This window comes from Anticarsia gemmatalis, chromosome 8 (assembly GCF_050436995.1).
Source record: "Anticarsia gemmatalis isolate Benzon Research Colony breed Stoneville strain chromosome 8, ilAntGemm2 primary, whole genome shotgun sequence".
Taxonomy (NCBI): domain Eukaryota; kingdom Metazoa; phylum Arthropoda; class Insecta; order Lepidoptera; family Erebidae; genus Anticarsia; species Anticarsia gemmatalis.
The window spans coordinates 1,244,915-1,266,106 of record NC_134752.1 but is presented as its reverse complement, the minus strand read 5'-3'; the positions used below and the strand labels follow the sequence as shown (position 1 = coordinate 1,266,106).

The 21,192-nt window shown below is 35.1% G+C and overlaps 1 protein-coding gene across 2 annotated transcripts in view; it reads right to left on the bottom strand.

The window, feature by feature from the left end:
* zip (myosin heavy chain 10) overlaps positions 1–21,161 on the bottom strand; it is a 92,533-nt gene extending 71,372 nt beyond the window's left edge. Inside the window, exon 1 of one of the 2 annotated variants that reach the window (XM_076117025.1) lies at positions 20,373–21,161. In XM_076117025.1, coding sequence (XP_075973140.1) covers positions 20,373–20,717 — 345 coding nt within the window. In that variant the 5' untranslated portion in view covers positions 20,718–21,161. The remainder of the gene's footprint in view (positions 1–20,372) is intronic. The other variant, XM_076117024.1, reaches the window with a different exon arrangement.
* Between the last annotated feature and the right edge of the window lie 31 nt (positions 21,162–21,192).

Here is a 21,192-nt window from a genome sequence, read left to right as displayed (position 1 = left end):
TTATAATAATCTATACTAATATTATAAAGCTGAAGAGTTTATTTGTTTGATTGTTTGTTTGTTTGTTTGAACGCGCTAATCTCAGGAACTTCTGGTCCGATTTGAAAAATTCTTTCAGTGTTAGATAGCCCATTTATCGAGGAAGGCTATAGGCTATATATCATCACGCTACCACCAATAGGAGCAGCGTACCAGTGAAAAATGTTACAAAATCGGGGAAAATTTTGACCCATTCTATGTGACGCAAGCGAAGTTGCGCGGGTCAGCTAGTATGCAATAAGAAACTAATCTTAATTATTCTTTATACTTCATTTGAAGAACTACTTCCCCTTCAGATAATCTTAGTCATACAATAACTTAAACGATTATAGTTTCTAACTAACAATTACATTATGCTATCTCCCTACAGCAATAAAGAGTTCAATTAACATATGTCCAGCGCAAATACAAGGGCTGATTATGTCAAAGTATCAAGACGAATCGACCTATAAATATAGACTTTATATTAAGGCGACAAGGTCGGTTATCGGCTGTGGGAACTTGTGCGAGCTTGCGTACCTTATGCAAATGCATGATGTAAGAAATGTCTGATATTTACAATTTTATTGTATAAATTGTGGTAATATTGATACTGTCCCACTCCTAGGCATAGTTTTGTGATTAGAATAAGTAGGATTTAAAGCTATAGTCACTAAGGCAACGTAATGTGAAGGTTTTAGTAACGAAATGTCTTGAGTTATTTTATTTCTGTTGTGCTTGCGACTACGACTGATCGTTTAATGATAAATCTATTAATCTCATTTATATGTGTATTTTGAGTACTGTAGTTTCTGTACAGTGCACAAAGTTGCCAAATTCCAGTCACCGGTTTTGGTGATAACATCAATCCATGAATTACTACCTTCAAGTATTCAATCAAATTACTTCAAAGATCGACAAACGGTATCTACTGACACCATCCCCACAACCTTATTAAAAAGACCTTAAAGTTAAAGTGAAATAAATTAAATAATCAGCATTCTCATGTATAAACAGTTACTTAACTCGTTACAGAATTAACACGAGGCTACGCGTACTGAATTCTTCGAATCGTACGAATGGTTCAATCACTTTAATTGTATACCATTTATTTTTCCAACACTTATGTAAGTATGTTCAGACCACAGGGGACGTTCTAGGTAATCTTTGAATGGTAGTAAAACTCTGGTCCAGTTTTTTTGCCTTAGCTTGTTAACGGTAGAGTAAAAGTGCCTTACTTCCAAGACAGTTCGAAATTTTTTAATTTATAATAATCAGTTACTAACGATATAAATTGACGACTTCTCCTGTAATGCCTAAAGCGAACATCATATAAACAAACATTCCAAAGAGGAAACATCCCATTTTCGAAATCGAAGAAAATAAATGGAAAGAAAATTGGAAACAGAAAATAAAACCAAACTCATTTAGACAAAAGCAAAACACAGACAGACAAATATTTACTAAGGAAGGTCCGGAAGTACCGCTGCAAGGCTTAGGCGGGTGAGCCTCGTAATACTCGTAACGTCTAGGTTTTACGACGACTGTCTACAGTCTAGACAACACGTAACAATGCAACAAAGTAAACTGTATATTAACTAAGATGAGCTTTTATGGATACATATTTATTACTGGAATAAATTAATTGAACTTAACAACTTGCTGTTCCGGTTATTAGACATTGACTTCGACTTCATAGACTACCTCAGATTTTACTCTACCCCAGATTTTACTAAGATCTATTGAAATAATCCTTTTTCTGTTCTTTTATAAAAACAACTCCCGCAATAAGAACTGCTCTTGAGTCGCGGGGAATTTTTGCAAACATTTTAAAATCGGACACAATGTACAACCAGACCCGAAACAATTATTTGTGGGTCGCACAAATAATTGTTCTGTGCGGGAATCGAACCCACGACCTTCGTGACGACCAAAACCAGTCAACTTTGTTGAACATTCAAATAACTCAGAGACTAAGCTTTTTAGTGGCTCGGTGATTTCAAGTCACACGAATATACGTCTGATAATACTTAAACACAAACAAACGCGGGACTTATTTCGAGTAAATCGCATTCCTCATAAAATAAATCAATAAAATAATAACACAAGTATTTAATTCTCAATATTCAATACCTTATGTATCGAGGTCAGATATTGACTCATCATTTACATGTAACATACTAACCCAATTAAACTGCTTGACTTACAACGTACAATCATACATTCTTTCATACAAAGCTGTGTTGAAAATAATTAATTTCATTTATTATACCGACAATGGTAATGTCAAAACTAATTTGACGAGTACGTTAGACAAGTAACTGTAGAGACTAGAAAAATAAATCATTATAACGTTCTTAGATCTTCGAACTAGCAATTGATCTATTTTATCTTTATTATGACAATAGATTTTACCAAAGCTTTCGACAATATATCACATAATTATTTGTTCGAATGCATGTATTTTACAACGGACATGCAAATAAATGATTAAATATTTTATACGGTATTTTATTTGCGAGGCGCGTTTACAGATAACTTGACTCATTATGAGTAAAACAAGAGAACAAAGGAAGTATTTTCTAAACATAATGCGGTGTTCAACAGGGCAATACCTTGGGTCCGCAATTATCTTTACGTTTATTATATTAATGTAGTCTGGGTTCAACTGCCTTTAAGAATTCATCTGGCGTAGCTGTCAAAATTGTACATATTTACCTAGTTGTTATGTAGTGTCAAAGTGTATTCTAAAAATTAAATTTGCCGCCCAGATGTATACAAATTATACTGAACCCTAATAACTGTCCAAAATACAGCAGTTTATTTAATTGATTTAATAAATCATATAAGAATAACACCTTTCGCTTCGAATTCATTATAGTAAGCGATAATTTAGCACTGCCCCACTTAAAATCATAAACGTGCAATAGCACAATATGCTGAATCGGAAACTTACGTCAGTCTCGACACTCAATAAATCAATATACAAGTACCTATTATTGTGATATTAATTAGACCAATACTCCGCTGTAAAATAACTCAATCGACCACGACATTTGCATTCCAAACATATCAGATAACATACCAACGTGACTGGACCAAAAATAGCTTTAAGTATATAGGGAACGGTAGATACGGTAAGAAATATTCCTAGTGCAATGAACAACAGTTTCATTCATAGTCAATTATTCAATAATAATTTTACACGCACGTGTGGTCCGTCGATCGTGGATCACGACTGGTGGAAGGTCGCAGATGGTAGAATTGTTGCTTTTGAATGAATTTACATAAAACTTGGCTCAACGCTATCCGAAAATAAACAAGTTAAATCATATTTAGGTATGGATGTAAGACTTTCGTAAGTAAAAACAAGGATTACATCATTCATATGGAAATAGCAACAAACGTACCATATGTTTCGTGCAAAATTGTAGCCAATGAGTCAATACATTAGTTGTATCTATCACATCTTATGAGACGGTATCGAGCTTTAGATTCTATCGTGGATGGCAGTGATAAATAGTCGGACCACCAAGAAGTCTCGCCCAGTTTTGCTAAGGACTTTATCGAACGCTCACAATGCAAAATAGATTATACGACATAAAGCACTTTATTAATGGTATCGGCATTAATCAACACGAAACATTAGTCATTGTCAGAAAATCAATAATTAGAGACTCGAAAATTTATTTCCTAATTTAGACTACGTGGTTTACAAACGAGATTTACATATTCACAAGTCTACAAAACTGAATAGGAGCAACGTGATTTTATGTTGAGTGATTAGCTTTAATTAAGACAAGGCGGTATAAAATGAACTTGTAAGTAAAACCAGTTGTTCGGCACCGCAATATTGCACCGAGAATTTAGATTTTATGAGATGTGGGATTAATAATAGCATTAGTGGCTAAGCTCTATTGCAATCGAGGCATTTATTTATTGTATTTTTATAGATTGTTAAATAAATATATAGCCGAACACTGCCTCTCAAGATACAGGATAGCTCCTAGTTTGAGAGGCAGGGTCATAATAACTATGTAAAATTATAATATACAATTAAATGTAACTTGTCATGTAACTTTTGAACTTTTGAAGTAAATAAATATTATTATTATTATTTTAAAAAGAGTGTTATTATCTCCCTCTTTTGAAGGGGTAAGCTACATGCCATGCGGGCCGAAGCTAAGCGTGACACGCTAAATAGAAAATGTTGATGAGATAGATGAGGATGTAAGAAATTTGCGAGTGATACGACAGGTGTTAAGAATAGTGGCTTTTTGTAGTAGATGTAGTGAGTGTTTGGGCATGTGAAGAATGTCTAAACTTTGAGTTGGTGATTTAGGTATAATACCAGTTGATGAAATGACTATTGGGACAATGTGGACTGTATCTGCTCTCCATTGGGTTTTTAACTCTATTGCAAGATCCTGGTATTTAGAGAGTTTGTCTGATATTGTTGATTGTATGTTGTGGCTGTTGGGGATGGCTATGTCAATGATGTATATAGTGTTAGTGTTTCTATCGTGCAGTGTGATATCTGGTCTGTTGTAATGTACTGTTTTATCTATACTAATATTATAAAGCTGAAGAGTTTGTTTGTTTGTTTGTTTGATTGTTTGTTTGTTTGTTTGTTTGAACGCGCTAATCTCAGAAACTACTGATCCGATTTGAAAAATTCTTTCAGTGTTAGATAGCCCATTTATCGAGGAAGGTTATAGACTATATATTATCACGCTACGACCAATAGGAGCAGAGTACCAGTGAAAAATGTTGTAAAAACGGGGAAAATTATGATTCTCTTATGTGACGCAAGCGAAGTTGCGCGGGTCAGCTAGTCTGTTATAATTGTTCGGTCCCAATCAATTCTGCATGTTTGATTTTCTAAGATAGTGTTAGGTTTGTATTTATAGTATGGCGTTTTTTGAGGAATGAAATTGTACTTATGGGCTAAATGTTGATGAACTATTGCTGCTACCTGATCGTGGCGGTGTTTGTAGTCAGACTGTACAAGGGCTTTGCACGCGCCGGTGATGTGCTGGATAGTTTCCGGGGCCGAATTACAGTGTCTACACAGGTCTGATACTTGATTAGGGTCTTTTATAATGAATTCTTTGTAGTTTCTTGTTAAAATAACCTGATCTTGTATGGCGAGCATAAAACCTTATTATTATTTGATTACAACGCACGTAATATGGAAACAACCTCATCATGAAAGAAAAACATTAGGGTAACTTTTAAATAAAAAAAAATATCTTAGGGGGATCTTTTGTACATGAAAGCAAACGTTGTTTTGAAGGCAAGCTGGATTTTAATTAAACTTCCTCAAAATAGACATACGCAATCACCCAAAAACTAATGAATTTCACACTTTAATTAAAACAACGGTTTGATTTTAAACGCTTCCATCGAAAGCTAATCAAGAACTGGTATTGAACGGCGCCTGTAATGTTGCAAATTGGTCTAAAATCAAATATGAATGTTGTGGATGTAAAATTGGCGAATGATACTGGGGCAAACCACTTCGTTATGCGGATACCTGGCCGCAGCGGCATCTGCAGTGCAGGGGAGATGAGAGCACTATAAATCGACGTAGTTAAGAGCGTATAGGGGAAAGCTCGCTGCAACATTTTAGCTTTGCACGTGCCCACTTGGTTTGATAAATGCGATGTTTTAGAAGGAAACGTAGCATTTTTTTGCATTTGCGTAAAATAGCGCTCATTTCTTATTCATGATTCTTTTAGTCGATGGAAATCTTATTTTGCTTTCAGTCTTCACTGTCATCTTCTTAAGTTAAGAAATTGAGACAAGTCTAAATCCTATCAATCCGTTAATCTAATTAAAGTAGACTGATCAATCCAACTGTAAATACAACAAGCGAACTCCATGTAAGTTGATATACCACAATCATAAAAACAAAAAGTCCTTTCAATATCATTCGCAAGTCATGAAGCATCAGTGTCGTGTTTCAGTGCATTACCGTGTTGACTGCCAAAACAAATATCCTTCACTCCGTCATAAGTTTAATGTTTTTTCTGACGTTTTATATCCCTATTAATATTATGAATGTTTTAGTTTGTTTGTATATTTACCCTCTTATTCATAAACCCATTATAGACCTACTTTAGTTAAAAAGCTACTATAATATGGTTTCTCTTTTTCATTTCACTAAAAGAAACAAAACATATGAAGTGTTTTGTTTCTTTAAGTGAAATGAAAAAGAGAAACCTTTCATAACTTCATATATTTTGATGAATAAGAGGGTTAGTTTTAACGAATAGATCAACTAATATGGATACAATTTGGCAGGGCGATAGATGCCCTGGCAAGGACACATTCTACTTTTTTACTCCGTTTTCCTTTCACATGAGAAGATTCTTTATAAAACTGTAGTCTTGTTTCGCAGATAAAAGTATCTAAGTATATCCAACTCAAGTTTAACTATATAAACTCAGAGCTAATTACATTCTAAGCTCGGATTAAATTGCACAAAAGCAGTAGAGTCTTCTAGAAAAACACAAAGTTAGGTAGGTGACTTGCATGCAGATGGGCGCGTATGAGGCCGAGGTCCTCGCAAGGATTTCTACATAGTGACAAGTGTAAAATGACGTGTTGTCATGTGTAATGGCTATGAGTAAGCATTGTTTTTAAACGAGGCGCTTAACCGGTTACATAGCACATAAAATAATGAAGCGAAGTGGGTTTTTGGGCTCGGTTGAACTTTTAGAATACTATGGAATCGAAAACTCTAAAGAAAATTAGTACGTTTCTGTAGTACCAAATGTTTACAGTTACTAGCTGCGGTTCTATTCCTATAATTTCGAAAAAAAAAATATTCATTAAAAAAAACAAAATCAAAATTAAATGAAAGTGATTCAAAAGTTTGGGGACATTACAAGATTACAGTCTGAATAGTTTGAATTGCAATGATGATATCAATCAATTACTAAACAAACATTAAACTCAGTCAAAACACAGTAAAGATTCGTCACTGAAATCATTTTTAATTCACACCAGCCTGTTATGAGAAACATCAACTACGCAACTGCTTTCATCGTAAACAACAATATCCTGAATCGTAACACAAGAGACAACACAAGCCGGAACTGTGAGACTTCCATTCAACATCCCCTCACCTGTCGCTGAAACATACCCTTTCACTGAAAATTGAAAGAAAAGCTCCCTAATATGTTGCCGTGGCACCCCTATAAATTATCGTGAGTTGGGTGCAAGATTTTACACTACCCGACATCGAAACGACTTTTTTTAGAATACTTTGATGACTGCGAATTTTATATTATGCAACATAAGCTACAGTAAAATCATAGTTATAGAAAAGCTAGAAGAAAAGGGTTAAAGACTTAAAGTTACAAAGTTTTTGATGCTTCACTGAATCACTCATCTATAGTTATGGACACTAAACTGGTATAGATGTCGCATCGTCATCTATAAAAGTCCTCAATGCACTCGGTGCCTGAAAGTTTCATAACCCCGTCTGCAACCCCCCAGAGGGAGGGATAGGGTGTCTGGAGGGCGCGTCCAGACTTCACTGTTGATTGCTTTGAGGGTAGGCAAATTAATGGATGACTAAGTGGAAACAACCGTGCACTATTGTTTGCGGTGATTCACACCAAATATGGTGGAATTTTGAAGCTTTTTGTCTTATTGATAAGGATGGTTAATTTTATTATTGAGTCTCTGTCTATTGGTTATTGCTTTTTTTATTGGTTATATGTCTGATTAATTTTTATGCTATCATCAAAGGATTGCTATGTGGGGACTTTATAATGCATACCTATGATGGCGTTGTTTCTATCAAAATACTTACGAATCGTCAGTCACTATTAAAATATGCAATAAGCAAATATTCTATGACATAAATACCTATATTTATCTGTAAACAATGGGCAAATATTTGTACAATAATAGACATTCCTACGGCACATATTACTCATAGTAATAAAAATGCATTTCTCTGTAGTACGTGCAGTTATCTAAACAGCGAGAGATAATTGCAGTGAACGGAAGGACGGACGCAAGGCTCATACGCATTCAAAGTTCAAACCATGTCTCTGTGGATACAACTATGTGGTTCTTCCTGTAATTAGCGCTATCTGTATTCTACTGAAGACTGAACCACTTTAACAAAGAAGGGTTGAAACTATTTTATCAAACTGTTTGCAGTATAATATATTTTTGCTATATGGACTAATTCGATCAAACTGAATCTGTATTAGCAAGAAATGTAAAAGATAAAATTAAATTACGGTAGAAAGATTTGAGACGACTTACATACAACTAAGCCTATTCGTTTGTGTGAAAGAATCCAAGATTTAATATAAACGATTTTACAGCGTCTCTGAATTTATTATTTTACTTTACGCACTTTGGTGAAAAATAATTTGAAAATCATAAAAAGTAACAAGAGTAAACATGGTCAAGAATTTTTCACCAGACTTTAGATAAAACGATCTAAATTCCGTCCAAAGACCAAATCTATTGATAAAAAACTACAATACATATAAGATTCTTGCGTTATCGTTGCGATAAGTGTTAGCGATAACGGAGATAAGCGTATGTTCACTAAGAGACGTGTATAGGCGAATATCGACAATCTGCATGTTCTATTTTAGATACCACACGCAGATTCTGAGCTAACGGTACGTTCACACGAGACAGTTATGCTGGAGTCTTACTTGATTTTTTCTACAGACGCTTGTGGACAATCTTGTGGCTGTATCACTACATAGTATAAAACAAAGTCGCCCATTTTATCTGTAGTCCCTTCGTATGCATAAAACTTTAAAACTACGCAACGGATTTTGATGCGGTTTTCACTAATAGAAAGAGTATTTTCTCCGACAGGTTTTTATATATAATTGAAATACATTGAAACTATATTAGCTGAGTTATAGCGATTTATGTCCAAGAAGTCAGAAAAAAAATCTAATTGAAGATTGCATTTGTGCGTGCGCCGCTTATACCGTTGGATACAAGTAAGAACAATGTATAGCAAAAACATTGGTCTTTATTAGTTCTACAAAAAAGTCCGCGATGACATATATCCAGCTTTTTTATTTAAGTCACAAAAACTACTTTTCTGTATTAAAAAAACATTTAATTCGTTGGGTGATGTTTAACTGGTGATATAACCAATAATACATATATCCTTATCAAAATAAGTAAGTTCATCATCACGAGCATTTAATTTAGATTATTTTTGCAGTTTACAGTGTGTTATTTAGACATATAGTTTAGGAGATATCACGATATTAGTATTGCGGCACGGTACGGGCCGGCCGCGGCGGCGGGGGCAGCGTCCCTATAAATAGCGTATATGTAGTGATTGTGTACAATTCGCTTTTAAAACAAAAATGTACAATTGTAGTGCATTCGGTTTATCACTGTACATTTATCTTTTAAACCCTGAATATGCTGAAAACTGAAATCTATACTATATACTATAATATTATAAAGCTGAAGAGTTTGTTTGTTTGTTTGAACGCGTTAATCTCGGGAACTACTGGTCCGATTTGAAAAATTATTTCAGTGTTAGATAGCCCATTTATCGAGGAAGGTTATAGGGTATATATCATCACGCTACGACTAATAGGAGCAGAGTACCAGTGAAAAATGTTACAAAAACGGGGAAAATTATGATTTTCTTATGTGACGCAAGCGAAGTTGCGCGGGTCAGCTAGTTGGTAATAAAGGACTTTGTGAAAAGTCATGAGATAATATTGTCTGATGAGCTTATAGACCAATATTGTTCTTTGTCACAATATGACTTTAAATAAATAAAGAAATAAATAAATACCATTGGACAACTCACACAAGGTCATTTGCTTCCAAACTAAGCAGAGCTTGTACTATGGTAATAAAATAACTGATAAACATCCTTATGTACTTGTAAATACATCCTTATATTAATAAATTGACATAATTTACCATTACTCATTTACTTATTATAGCAGTCAGGACAAGTAATGCTCTAATCGAGTTTAACTTTACAACTTTTTAACAGGCAGGCTCTCGAAAGTTCATTGCAAATGCAATACGTGACTGACTAATAAACCTAAATCAGTTTTATTAGCTTATCGATGCAAATGCGATTTTACTTGACGTCATTATTATGCAAAGGTATCTTGGACGAAGGCGGAATTCAATTTATTCGTAGATTAATTTGATTAATTATATTTAATCCAGACTTATAATAACCATACGTAAGATATTTGCACGACTTCTTATCAAAATATGACCACGTGAAGATTGTTCTCTATGGCAACCTCTTAATAGTACAGTAGGTATCTGGGTAAGCCGGAAGTGCGCTTCAAACATGACATAAATAAAATAAAGACCAAATCATGAGCAATTTGTTGACACCGAAGAGTTGATAAATCAGCCGTATCCAGTTAATCCGGAAGAAGACTTCAAGCATCTGATAAGTAAATCAAACCATGAATCATTTATGCCTCAATAACATACTTATATTGGAGTCCAATTGTTCAGCCCTAAAACGGGGAAGTATTTCTTTTTCAGTGCCATTTTTTTCAGCGACTACAGTGCACTATCAATATTGATAAAATCGGTGCCAAAAGTGGAATACTCAAAAGCGAGCAGCGAATGGGAATGACCTGTGGTATAACTACATATGTACATACACAGCACAGGGAGAAGACTCAGGGGGGTGATTCTCTTAATGAAATACCTGTGATATGGTCTGTTATGAATTATTGATGGTGCGGTCGCAACAGGAGATGCTGTTGCCTTTAATTTTGGGGAAACTGCTATACTGAATTGCAAGGACCGGTCGAATTTATAATATCCGAGTTTTAATTACTAAGCCATGTCAAAGGCCTTTGGGCGGCTTGAACAATTTTGACACTAGGTTGACCACTAACCATACGATAAGAAGAAGAATTACTGACACCAGCACGTAACTAGTTACTTTACTTATGTTTAAGTCTGGTGAACTTCAAAGATATGTACATATGTAGCTGTACCTACCCTAAAGAATCTTAACTGTAATCATTGGTTGCTTAATTTACGTTAATGTCGTCTTCAAATATTGATGAAAATGTACAGGAAATATATTTAACATGTTTATCTTAAGCCGTATATCTAAAACCACGACAAGCTTATATTTATTTGCACAACCAATTTGTCTTGTAGGCAAAATATCTTAGCAATCGTTAGTACAACTATCACGTTATAATTATCATATAACTGACCCTATTCTATACACGACAGATACTAAGCTGTTTATAAAATTGCCTTTAGGCTTCACAAAGCCGGGATCGTTAAAAAATACAATCATTTATCAGCATTAAGGTCACAAATGGACATTTATGAATGTTGATGTACCGTTACGAAGAAATTATTCGGACAAGAGCCTATAATGAAAAGAACATTAGGAAGGAGCTAACCTCTTGGTTAAGTTTATATTTCTTTCTCACTCCTAGCCTAGTTGCTGAAGAAATTAGTCTACCAAGATTTGGATAGTTAAGTAACTAGGTACATTATCCTTAATTAACAAAAATATAGTTTCTTGGTACCAATAATTTAATATTGTAGTTTAGTTTTTATTTCCAATAAATAAAACTTCTTAGCTTAGGAAACTTTAATACTACTTACTAATTCATGAAAATAAAAAGTTTACACAACTTTGAAATTTAAAAAATATGTAAGTACATTTCTGTATTCATAAGTACCAAAAAGCTACGTATACTTCATTAAACAGCTTTCTTTGCGTAACTAAATGTAAATAACGAGTAATTTATTCATAAATTAATCACCTTTTATAAATAAAACTCCAGTATCATTAATAGCTCAGTATGGCGGAAGCTGAGTCAGTACACTCGATAATATGTATTTCCATTTTACATACTTATCAAAACATACCATTCAGAAATGCCTTCTATAATCGCATGCAGCAAATAAAGGGACTGTTTTGATTCTGAAAAATGTTGAATGGGTGTATTATTTTTAAAACCCCAATTTTATTACCACCTATGGTTTCTGCACTAGCTGGTGCTTCCTCTTTTAATACCAACAAGAGAGTATTTAAAAAAATAGTCGATTTTAACATTTTCGTAAGTAATTGGGGTCTTGTCTAGATCATGCAGTGAAGCAGTAGAGCTAAATATGATTTTCTTCTTAAACTATCTTCATTTGATTCAGTATTTGGTTTCTCAGGAAGTTATGAGTGGGAGTTTACTACGGATTATTCATACACTATCAAGTCGAGTAGGTCAGCGACTTGCTAACAGAGGACCGTTTCTTTCATCTTAATTATGCCGTATGTGATGACTATCTATCAATGCCTGTTAGGTGTATAATTAAGCTACTGAAGAATAATATTATCGCCTCGGTGATTTAGTAGTCACAATGGCCGATCGTTAACACAAACTTTTATTAAGTGGTATCCATATTTTAGGCAGGAACTGAGAAATTAGTCTGAAAGTTGCATCTAGTAAGTTTGTCCTCAATACCATTAGCCTTACAATATCTGGCAATGTGCCTAATCACCTATTGTTATGATATTGAAGGCGGGTACTACCGTATGTTGTCTAGTCCTGCAGTCGCTATTAAACAGAAGTGGTTCATTACGATCTCAAGAAAAGACGTGAGTTACTATAATATTACCCTGAGCGGATACAAGCATAATTTCAACCTTACTCTTGGCAAGCCTTTTGTAAACACAGTCCAATCAAAAACGTCGGGAACATATTGACGTTTCCACCGTATCCATGTATTTTATGTCCCGGCAAAAACTTTCCTTTATTTTGTTTGCTACATTGCGTCAGAAGATTGTTAACGAAGCAGAAACACCGGCCAAAGTCCACGTAGACAGACTCAAAGAAAAAATTAAACGCAATTCCCTTCCTAGACTACACGTTTATAGTCAACGCATTTTTTTTGTTTGCAGCAAGTAAACATTTGTGCGAATCGGTGATAACAAACTGGTAAAAAATCACACGAGAGTGAAAAGGACTAACAGTCAAGTTTGCCACAAGTACCAGGATGTTAGAACGTCGGTGGAGGTTGAAACGTAGCGTACATATTCGCGTGGGCCGTCCCCCCCTCACACCCCCGCGCCCCCGCAGGGTCAATGACATCCGCGGCCGTTTCGGCCGGCGGCGCGCCTCACCTTGACATTCATCTCGAGCACGACGCTTTAGCCAAACGTTTGAATTAACTCGAACAACTTTCGAACGACGGTTTAGATTAAACCCTTGTATAGTATTAAACGACCGTTCAAATCGGTCGCGTTGCATTTCGGTGAGTGGCGACGATCTACACGGCTCTATGTGATCCTGGTACGCGATGCTCGTTCTAATGAAGAAATTGAAATTAATTCTCGTTTCTCTCGCAGATAAGGAGCGTTCGTTGCAATCGGACGATGTTTCCTATCTTCATTGTAAGTACGTGACTCATCAGTTAAATTGATAAGTAACGAACAAAGAGTCAGCTATGTAAAACAATCTGCATATAATAGAAATATTTTATATAAAAGGAAAAACCTTCGAGGAACGCTCCGACATACTGGCCGTGACGTCACCACATACTCGAACTTACAAATCCTCTAATCCTATTCGCAGAGGTCAACAGTCTTTAACAAGAAAATATTTTCGCATGTACTCGTAGTAGGTACGTATACAAACTTGTTATACGCGATATAATGAAGTATTCATAATGTCGACTGTGGGCCATTATTTGTCAAACAATTGGACAACCGAAGGAGGACAGTTTACAGTAATAAAGGTTATAGTTTTGGGGCTTGATAATATGAATTACGATTGAACGCTTAGGAGCTGACTAATTAATTCCGTGTAACACGTACAGCAGCGCAAGCATAACGGGGCTTATTTGTGCGATACTCAATTATGGAGATGTTGAATTCAGCTTTCTGCTAAGAATATACAAGTCATTAATTACGGTTTTAAAGGATTCGTACACTTCAAATTCACACGTCATGGACGCTCGCAGATTGCGAGTACTACGCACCTGACCTTTTTGAAGGGCCTCGCCGATAACATATCAAATAATATGTCATTATTTAAGTAGGCGTCCCCTACATTTACAAGTATGAATCCCACGTACAAATATGCGTCACCATTCCCGCTATCTGGAAGTTGGTATCATTTATTTTCCGACACAAGGAAAACCATTACGAAGTCGTAAGAAGCGTCGTATGCCCAGAAAACGATAAAGCTCGTAATAAAATTTCTCTTTCGGAGCCAGACAGCTGGATCAATGTGTCTAGCCGTGTTCCTTGCGGTCAAAAGTAGGGTCGACCTTCAAAGGGTAACGGTAACTAAGTTTACTAGAGATAAGTGATTCTTTATTTATCTGGGAGTTAAGACTACGGTTGTTTTTCTGCGTTGAGTTGAGAGGTACAATATTTTTGCTGCTATGTTTTTAGGGGAACGTTCCAAGTTCTGTTTTATGTAAACTGGAGTTACACAAGGCACCACACACGCAATAAAAAGTGTACTAAAAGAAAATGTCTGTCCTAATTACCATTTCGTATCGTAAAATAATAGGTAGAGCTGATAAAGTGGTATAATTTGGCAATTTGTGGCACAATAATATCGATTTATGTGAATTTATCGGGGTCTTTTAAATGTGAGTCGGCTTTATTGTGGAACCTTGGAGTTAAAGTTCAGTGCGATTATTTAACGAATTACGTGACCTGTCGACATCTGTAAAAATACCGGCACATGATTAAATTACGTACGAGAGGTTACCTTTTTTTATTTGTCGTGTGATTTGTGGTAATTTCACAGAAGACCTTATATGTACACCTGTTTCAGCAAATATTCTTTCCGAACTTAATGCTGAGCTATCATTTGGTTACTTGAGTCGTTCATGCGAAATGCTGTCTTATCAACTTACATGAAAAATAACAACATAAATAGAAAGAGCAGTAAAAATTTACAACCAGCAAGCAAACAGCCAAGTTAACCACAGGCTTCCATTGGTATACAAAGTACAGTGACTGCAACCAAAACTTCATATTTTCAAAGCGACAGACTACAAAGAAACCAAAAAATGCGCCCAAAAATATTTCGAGGGACCACCATTGTTAAAATATGAGTCACATGGCACTTATGTGCAAAGCTTTGTAGCTTTAGAGAATTTCGCATGTCGAAACAAAATGATCTCATGCGACAAATCGCTCGAACAAGTTTCTAATTTATGCTACGTCTATAAAAGGGTATGCAAAGTTACAATTAAGTGGTAAATCAAGACCATGTTTGGAATAAATATAGGGGATTATTGACAACGTTGCATTTGCAAGTCAAAAGGCATTGCGAAAATGATATTTTCTATCAGATCGTAGTTTCGTAAGAATCAACTATCAATAGGAAGTATTCTGACTGGCTACTAACTTTATCTCTATTTAATTTTCACATTAGTTAAAGCAGAAGACGTATTGTAAATTTTAAGGGTAATATAAAAATACAGTCGAATCAAGAACCTCCCCATTCACATTAAACACATCTGCTTCAGAAAATCGTACGAGAAGGGGTGAATCTCTGGACATTTTCCGATTTCTTCCTTCGTACAAAGAATTTTTCAACAGAAATACAAAGTAATAAGTCGCAAAGAATAACTCTGTAACAAGATTTGATACGTGTTGTCATTGTAAAGGACAAAATGTCGAATACTCACGAAATCTGTGCATGCTGGGGACAATCGACGGTGACTGTCCGACAATGAATGGTGGCACCTTTTGTTATGTAAATCGAAGGATTTCACGCCCCATTTAATATCGCGAACTGGCTTAATTGATGACACTTGAGGTTGTATGCCAAATGTACTTGTGGCAACTAGTTATAGTGTAGAACTATAAATTTATTCCAGTAGAATTAATGTAGTGTTTTTTTTACTTTATTCTTTCAATACTAGGTATATTTCTCGGCCTAAAAGGCGTGTATATGAAGTTCGGGTATACCAGAACGACTTCAGCGATTTTATTATTTTGCAGGGTTAAAAAAATATAACACGGCAGCCTATTTATTTCAAAGGCTAGTCGTCTTATTGATGTTATGATAGCTTAAACTATATTAAGATTAGCCTTAAAAATAGAGGCTGGTCTATTCCTGAATTATAATTAATCGGTTAAGTTCAGCTAAATTCAAATATTTCTGAACTAAAAGGCGAGTATTTTTCGAAACTAATACGATAGTCAAAGTGTATTTAAGTTTACTTATTCGAAAGACAACATTTTTACCTCCGGAGAATTCGAGATATCGGAACCGGTTCTTTACAGAGATAATAGCGAATTAGAACAACGAACGTGGTCACCCTTTAGTTAATGATAATTTAAGTTGCTAGACGAGAATCATACAGCGTTGATCGTTCAATATTGTCTTGTAAATTGATCGTAATGTCTTCTTATGTATACAGTAAGCTATTAACAGTTGGACAATATTTTGAAAAAGTATGAAAGTTTCTACTTGAAACAAAAGTATGTTGGAATGAGGACATTCATGGATTGAAAAGCTTAGTCTGGATTGATTAGATGATTTTTTTAGGGTACCATGTATGTTTTACATTGAAATAGTAGAGCACATTATTAGGAGGAGACCGAGTGATTTCGATAGCCGTAACTTAAAAAATATAGGAGTATTTTCCTCACAGTATATCTATAAAAGTGCTTCTAACTTAGATGTAAATATACACAAATGGATGCTGCAACAGCACTCGCGATCTTCTGAATAATCCAATAGCTAGCCCGTGAGCGTTTCCTCGAATTGTGAATAATTAATTCTTGATAGATAGCTTACGAGAGGAGATTCTAGGTTGTTGCTGGAGGGAGAAACTAAACTCGCCATCTTCGTATGCAGTGCAGGGGATGCTGATTTTGGTATAGCAAGGCTAATTTAGATATTTTTTAGAGTGTTTTCTTTAAAGTTAAGCTTTAAAATTAGACCCTCAAGAAACCACTTAACGTATTGTGACTCCGTGAGGAAGTGTGACCAAATTAGACGAAAAAAGGACAAATGAAGGAGCTCAGCTTCACCTGTAATCAGCGTCTCCATTCCTTGTATGTAATGTACCAGGATAACATAAATAAGGAAGGACTAGCATGACTCTGGGAAAAACCAAAGGCTTATATAAGCAGTAGCTTATATAGGTAGGTACTTCAAGGAACTTAATATTGAACTTCAAAGTACGTCAGTGGTAACAAGGAGGGCAATAAGTAAGCTGTTATCTGATAAGCACATGACAGCTAAATGCAACGCACAATGAACTACGAAACGTTGGCGGTTACGACATACAGTACGTGTAATATGAACCTTTGTGCTGTACATTATTTGTGGTGGACGTGAAGCACCACCCAGATAGACTGATCTGTGATAAGTGGAATAATGATAGAGGAATTAGGTTCTTGATGGAGATACTTAGTCTCATTAATAGGTGAATGAAATTTAGACTCAGTTGTTTTGTATGAGGATGAATGATAGGAACCATTAACAACTCAACTACTTGCTCTTGTTAACCACCCTAGTTAAGCTTGTATGTATGTGCATAAGATTCGAAATTTTGACGACTTGAACACAATTCCGATTAATCTTTTAACAACTGAACCACTACTGCTCCAGTTGTCGAAATAACTTTGTCTTTGTACTTAGGTAATTAGACCAGTAATTATAAGAAGGGCATACGTTACCGTAAAATTATACAAAAACCTTCAATAAACAAACATATTGAAATCCTCGTTCAATTATTCCAAAAGTATTCAATTCACAAACCATGCCAAGGCAATGCACACATTCATCCTCAAATTATCTTTAAAAAAACATTTAATTGTCCGCACAAACATCAAGCTAGGTAACATAAAGGGCAATCAGTGCTCACTCCATATATGACTTTGTAAATTGGTAACTAAAATGGCAAGACGGCCAGTTGTGACCTGTACATATTAGGACGAGTATAATGTGTCATAAGCTTTATACTTTCATGAGCAGTTGATGTTTTTGTGCAGACCATATGGTCAATATAATCGTTTTAGTATAAATTAAACAGCCATATGTGCGGTGATGGCTTGTCAGTTCATTTCAGTGCAATTTGTTAGTATATTGCCCGTTATGGTGTTGTTGAGGAAGAATTTTAAATAGGTACTTGTATGTTTTCCCCATAGAAGTAGAATTGACTCCAGTTACAGTATGCCATTATATAGATTTTAACAACCCATCACACATGACTCTGTCATTTTAAATACCAACCCATTTATTTTCTTGGATAATTACAACAAAAAAATATTGTTAATGTGTTTTTTTTATTGTTAAGCACATTACTAACAAATTGTCTAAAAGTACAATAGCCTAAGGGCTTTGAAGCAACTCTATAATATAACAATCTATATTTTTACAAAACCATATGAAAGTTGTATCTCTACACCCCTCAAATAAGTATGTAATCTATTTAAATTATATCATGTATAATTTACACTATCAATAAAATTACATACTTGATGACATAAATTTAGAGTGACTAATATATTTACTTTTATAATCAAAGAGTTGATACAAAAATATCAAATAAGTACAATTTGATAACAAATTCTTGGTATAAAAGCACTATCAATGACGAATACCTTTATAAAGAGTAAAGGTGAAGTCACCATTGACATAAATATATTACAAACCTATATTTATCCTCTACACCATACTAAAGGAACCGCAACTAATATAGGACAAATGCTAATGTTGAAACGGTAAATTATACTATAAATGTAAGGAAAATTTGTTGTATTGTGTTTATTGTCATGGTCTACCTTGATTTAATTAACTGAAATACATTGTATTTATATAAATATTACTATGGAATGCAGGCACTGTGTATTTAGATAAGCTGAGAAGCAAATGTGTAAATAGGTAAGTAAATGAAACCACATAACTAAGACTCTGGAGTTTGTAGTCAGTTGTAAGGAGAGGATAGCTTACTGGTTGGTGAAGATTCTCACACCTTATTACAGTAAAGGCTATATCATAGGCTTGGGAGTGTTCAAAAGTTTCTTACCTAGGAAAATACATTGGTGACTAGGTAGATTGAATCATATATATACAATAATGGAAAAAGGCAATGAAATGCCTCAATCCTTCAGAGAGTTGTAGTAAAGACTTACTATTTCAACATTTTAGATAATTTATTTTATTTCGTAGTTTAATTCCTAGTGAATTTAAGCACTGTAAAAAAGTTTTGTATTTGAAAATGAAGAAAATGGAGCATATATCATAACCAAATCAGTTCTAACTCATAAATAAGTATAGAATTCTTCTCTTAATCATAAAAAGAACCAAAGATGACAAATAATGTATGTACAGGTATATTTCAAACCAAATTTAAGAAAAATATAAGGTGGTACTATTTAAAAACCAAGCCTTAGTTTAAAGAAAAAGTGTGTACAGGTATGACCTCACACATATTTATGTAAGAATGAATCATAGCTTCATACATTCTTTTAATATGGTTTGGTTTTAAACTCATTAGAGTTATTCGGTACGTAATTATGTTCCTAATGGAGTACTGTATTAGTTGCGTAGATAACCAAAAGTTAAGTTTGTTTCGTTAGGTAGGTAGTTTAAAGTCAGATAATATTTTATTGGGTAAAGACTTGTTGGAAGGTTTTTAACTAATTCTGTACTTCTGCTGGTCAAGGCTCTCCTTCAAGACTATGGTCAAGAAGAAAGACTCTACTAGTATTGGTTTCTTACTTAACAATAAATTGAGGGGTTTTCTTACAAGTTTACATCAATATTTCGTAAGGTATATACTTTAGTACATATATGGTAGAATAGTCAATAAGGACAATTTTAATTATTTAAGAGCTTATTGTATATAAGTAATTCCCAGATTGATAGTCCACCTATGGTCATTAATGCTATCTAAATTCTTTAGTCAATCCTATTCAGCTCTTTTTCAGAAGTTGGTACCTTCTTAGGTAAATACCTACTTGAAGTAAAACATGTTTCAGAATAAATTTAGTTATTGAAAAATATATGTTGTACATCCTGTAAATTTAAACAGTACTTATTACCAAAACTGTCTGAAAGATCATCATATTTATGTGTTCCTTGTGCAGCCTTCTCATATGTACCCTGTTTGCCTCTTATTACCTACCAAATAATCCTAATACTAAGATGAGTCCCTTACTCATCAATTTAGTCATAAATGTTTAGATTGCTTCCTACCTAAGTATGTGTAGATAAGATAATATACTTAACTTGTGGTGTAATACTCTAAAATAGTAAATGATTGGTAGTCCTGTTGAGGAATCTATTCAATTCAGGATATACATATTGCTGTAGAGGTGTCAAATTTAAAAAGTACAAGATACTTACATAAATGAGTCCAGAGTAGTATCTGTCCTTGATGTTGTGCAGCACGGAGGCCTCATTCAAGCATGTCAGCTCTGCCATATCCTCAACTTTGTCAAACTTGGGTGGATTCATTTTCTGTATATCATCTATTGGGACCAGGATCCTCTTCCCTGACTCCGCTATCTCAACTTCCACCTCATCACCCCGCTCCCCTTTGATCCCGGCCGCCACGAACCCTTGGGTTTCGTGGGGCACCCACACCAGCCTCTTCTGCGTCCATTCCGCCTGTGTGGCCGGGTCATTGAAGCTGTTTCTATCCACCGACAAGTACCGGAGTTCCGGATCGTTTCTATCCATGTCCACCATCGCGCCGCCCAATCACGCCGCGCGGCCCGTACGACAACTCAACACCGGCACTAGATACCACATTAAACGGTCACTCAGACCGACACACCACAACACACGTCCCGACTTATTGCTATACACACGGCGTTGTCCTGTTACCTCGCGTTTGCCGTGACCGCGCACGGCGCTGATACGTACAAAATGACGATAGCGACTGACAGCGAGTCGGCGACGGTTACGAGTAGGAGGGATGAACCGGTCGACGCCCGATTCACGTTGATTTTAGCCCAAATAAGAACACAGATTTTCGTTGTTTTGCTTAATTATAAACTAGACTTTTATCTTATTTGAATAATGTACATGCGTTGAACGTGTTCATGCCGCAAATAGCCAAGTAAAATACACTTTTGTAATTAAAAAACAACTAAAATAAGCTAACGACTTTTCGCCGACACTTCTTTCTTGTCGTTAAGGTTTGGTTTCAATTACGCCAATC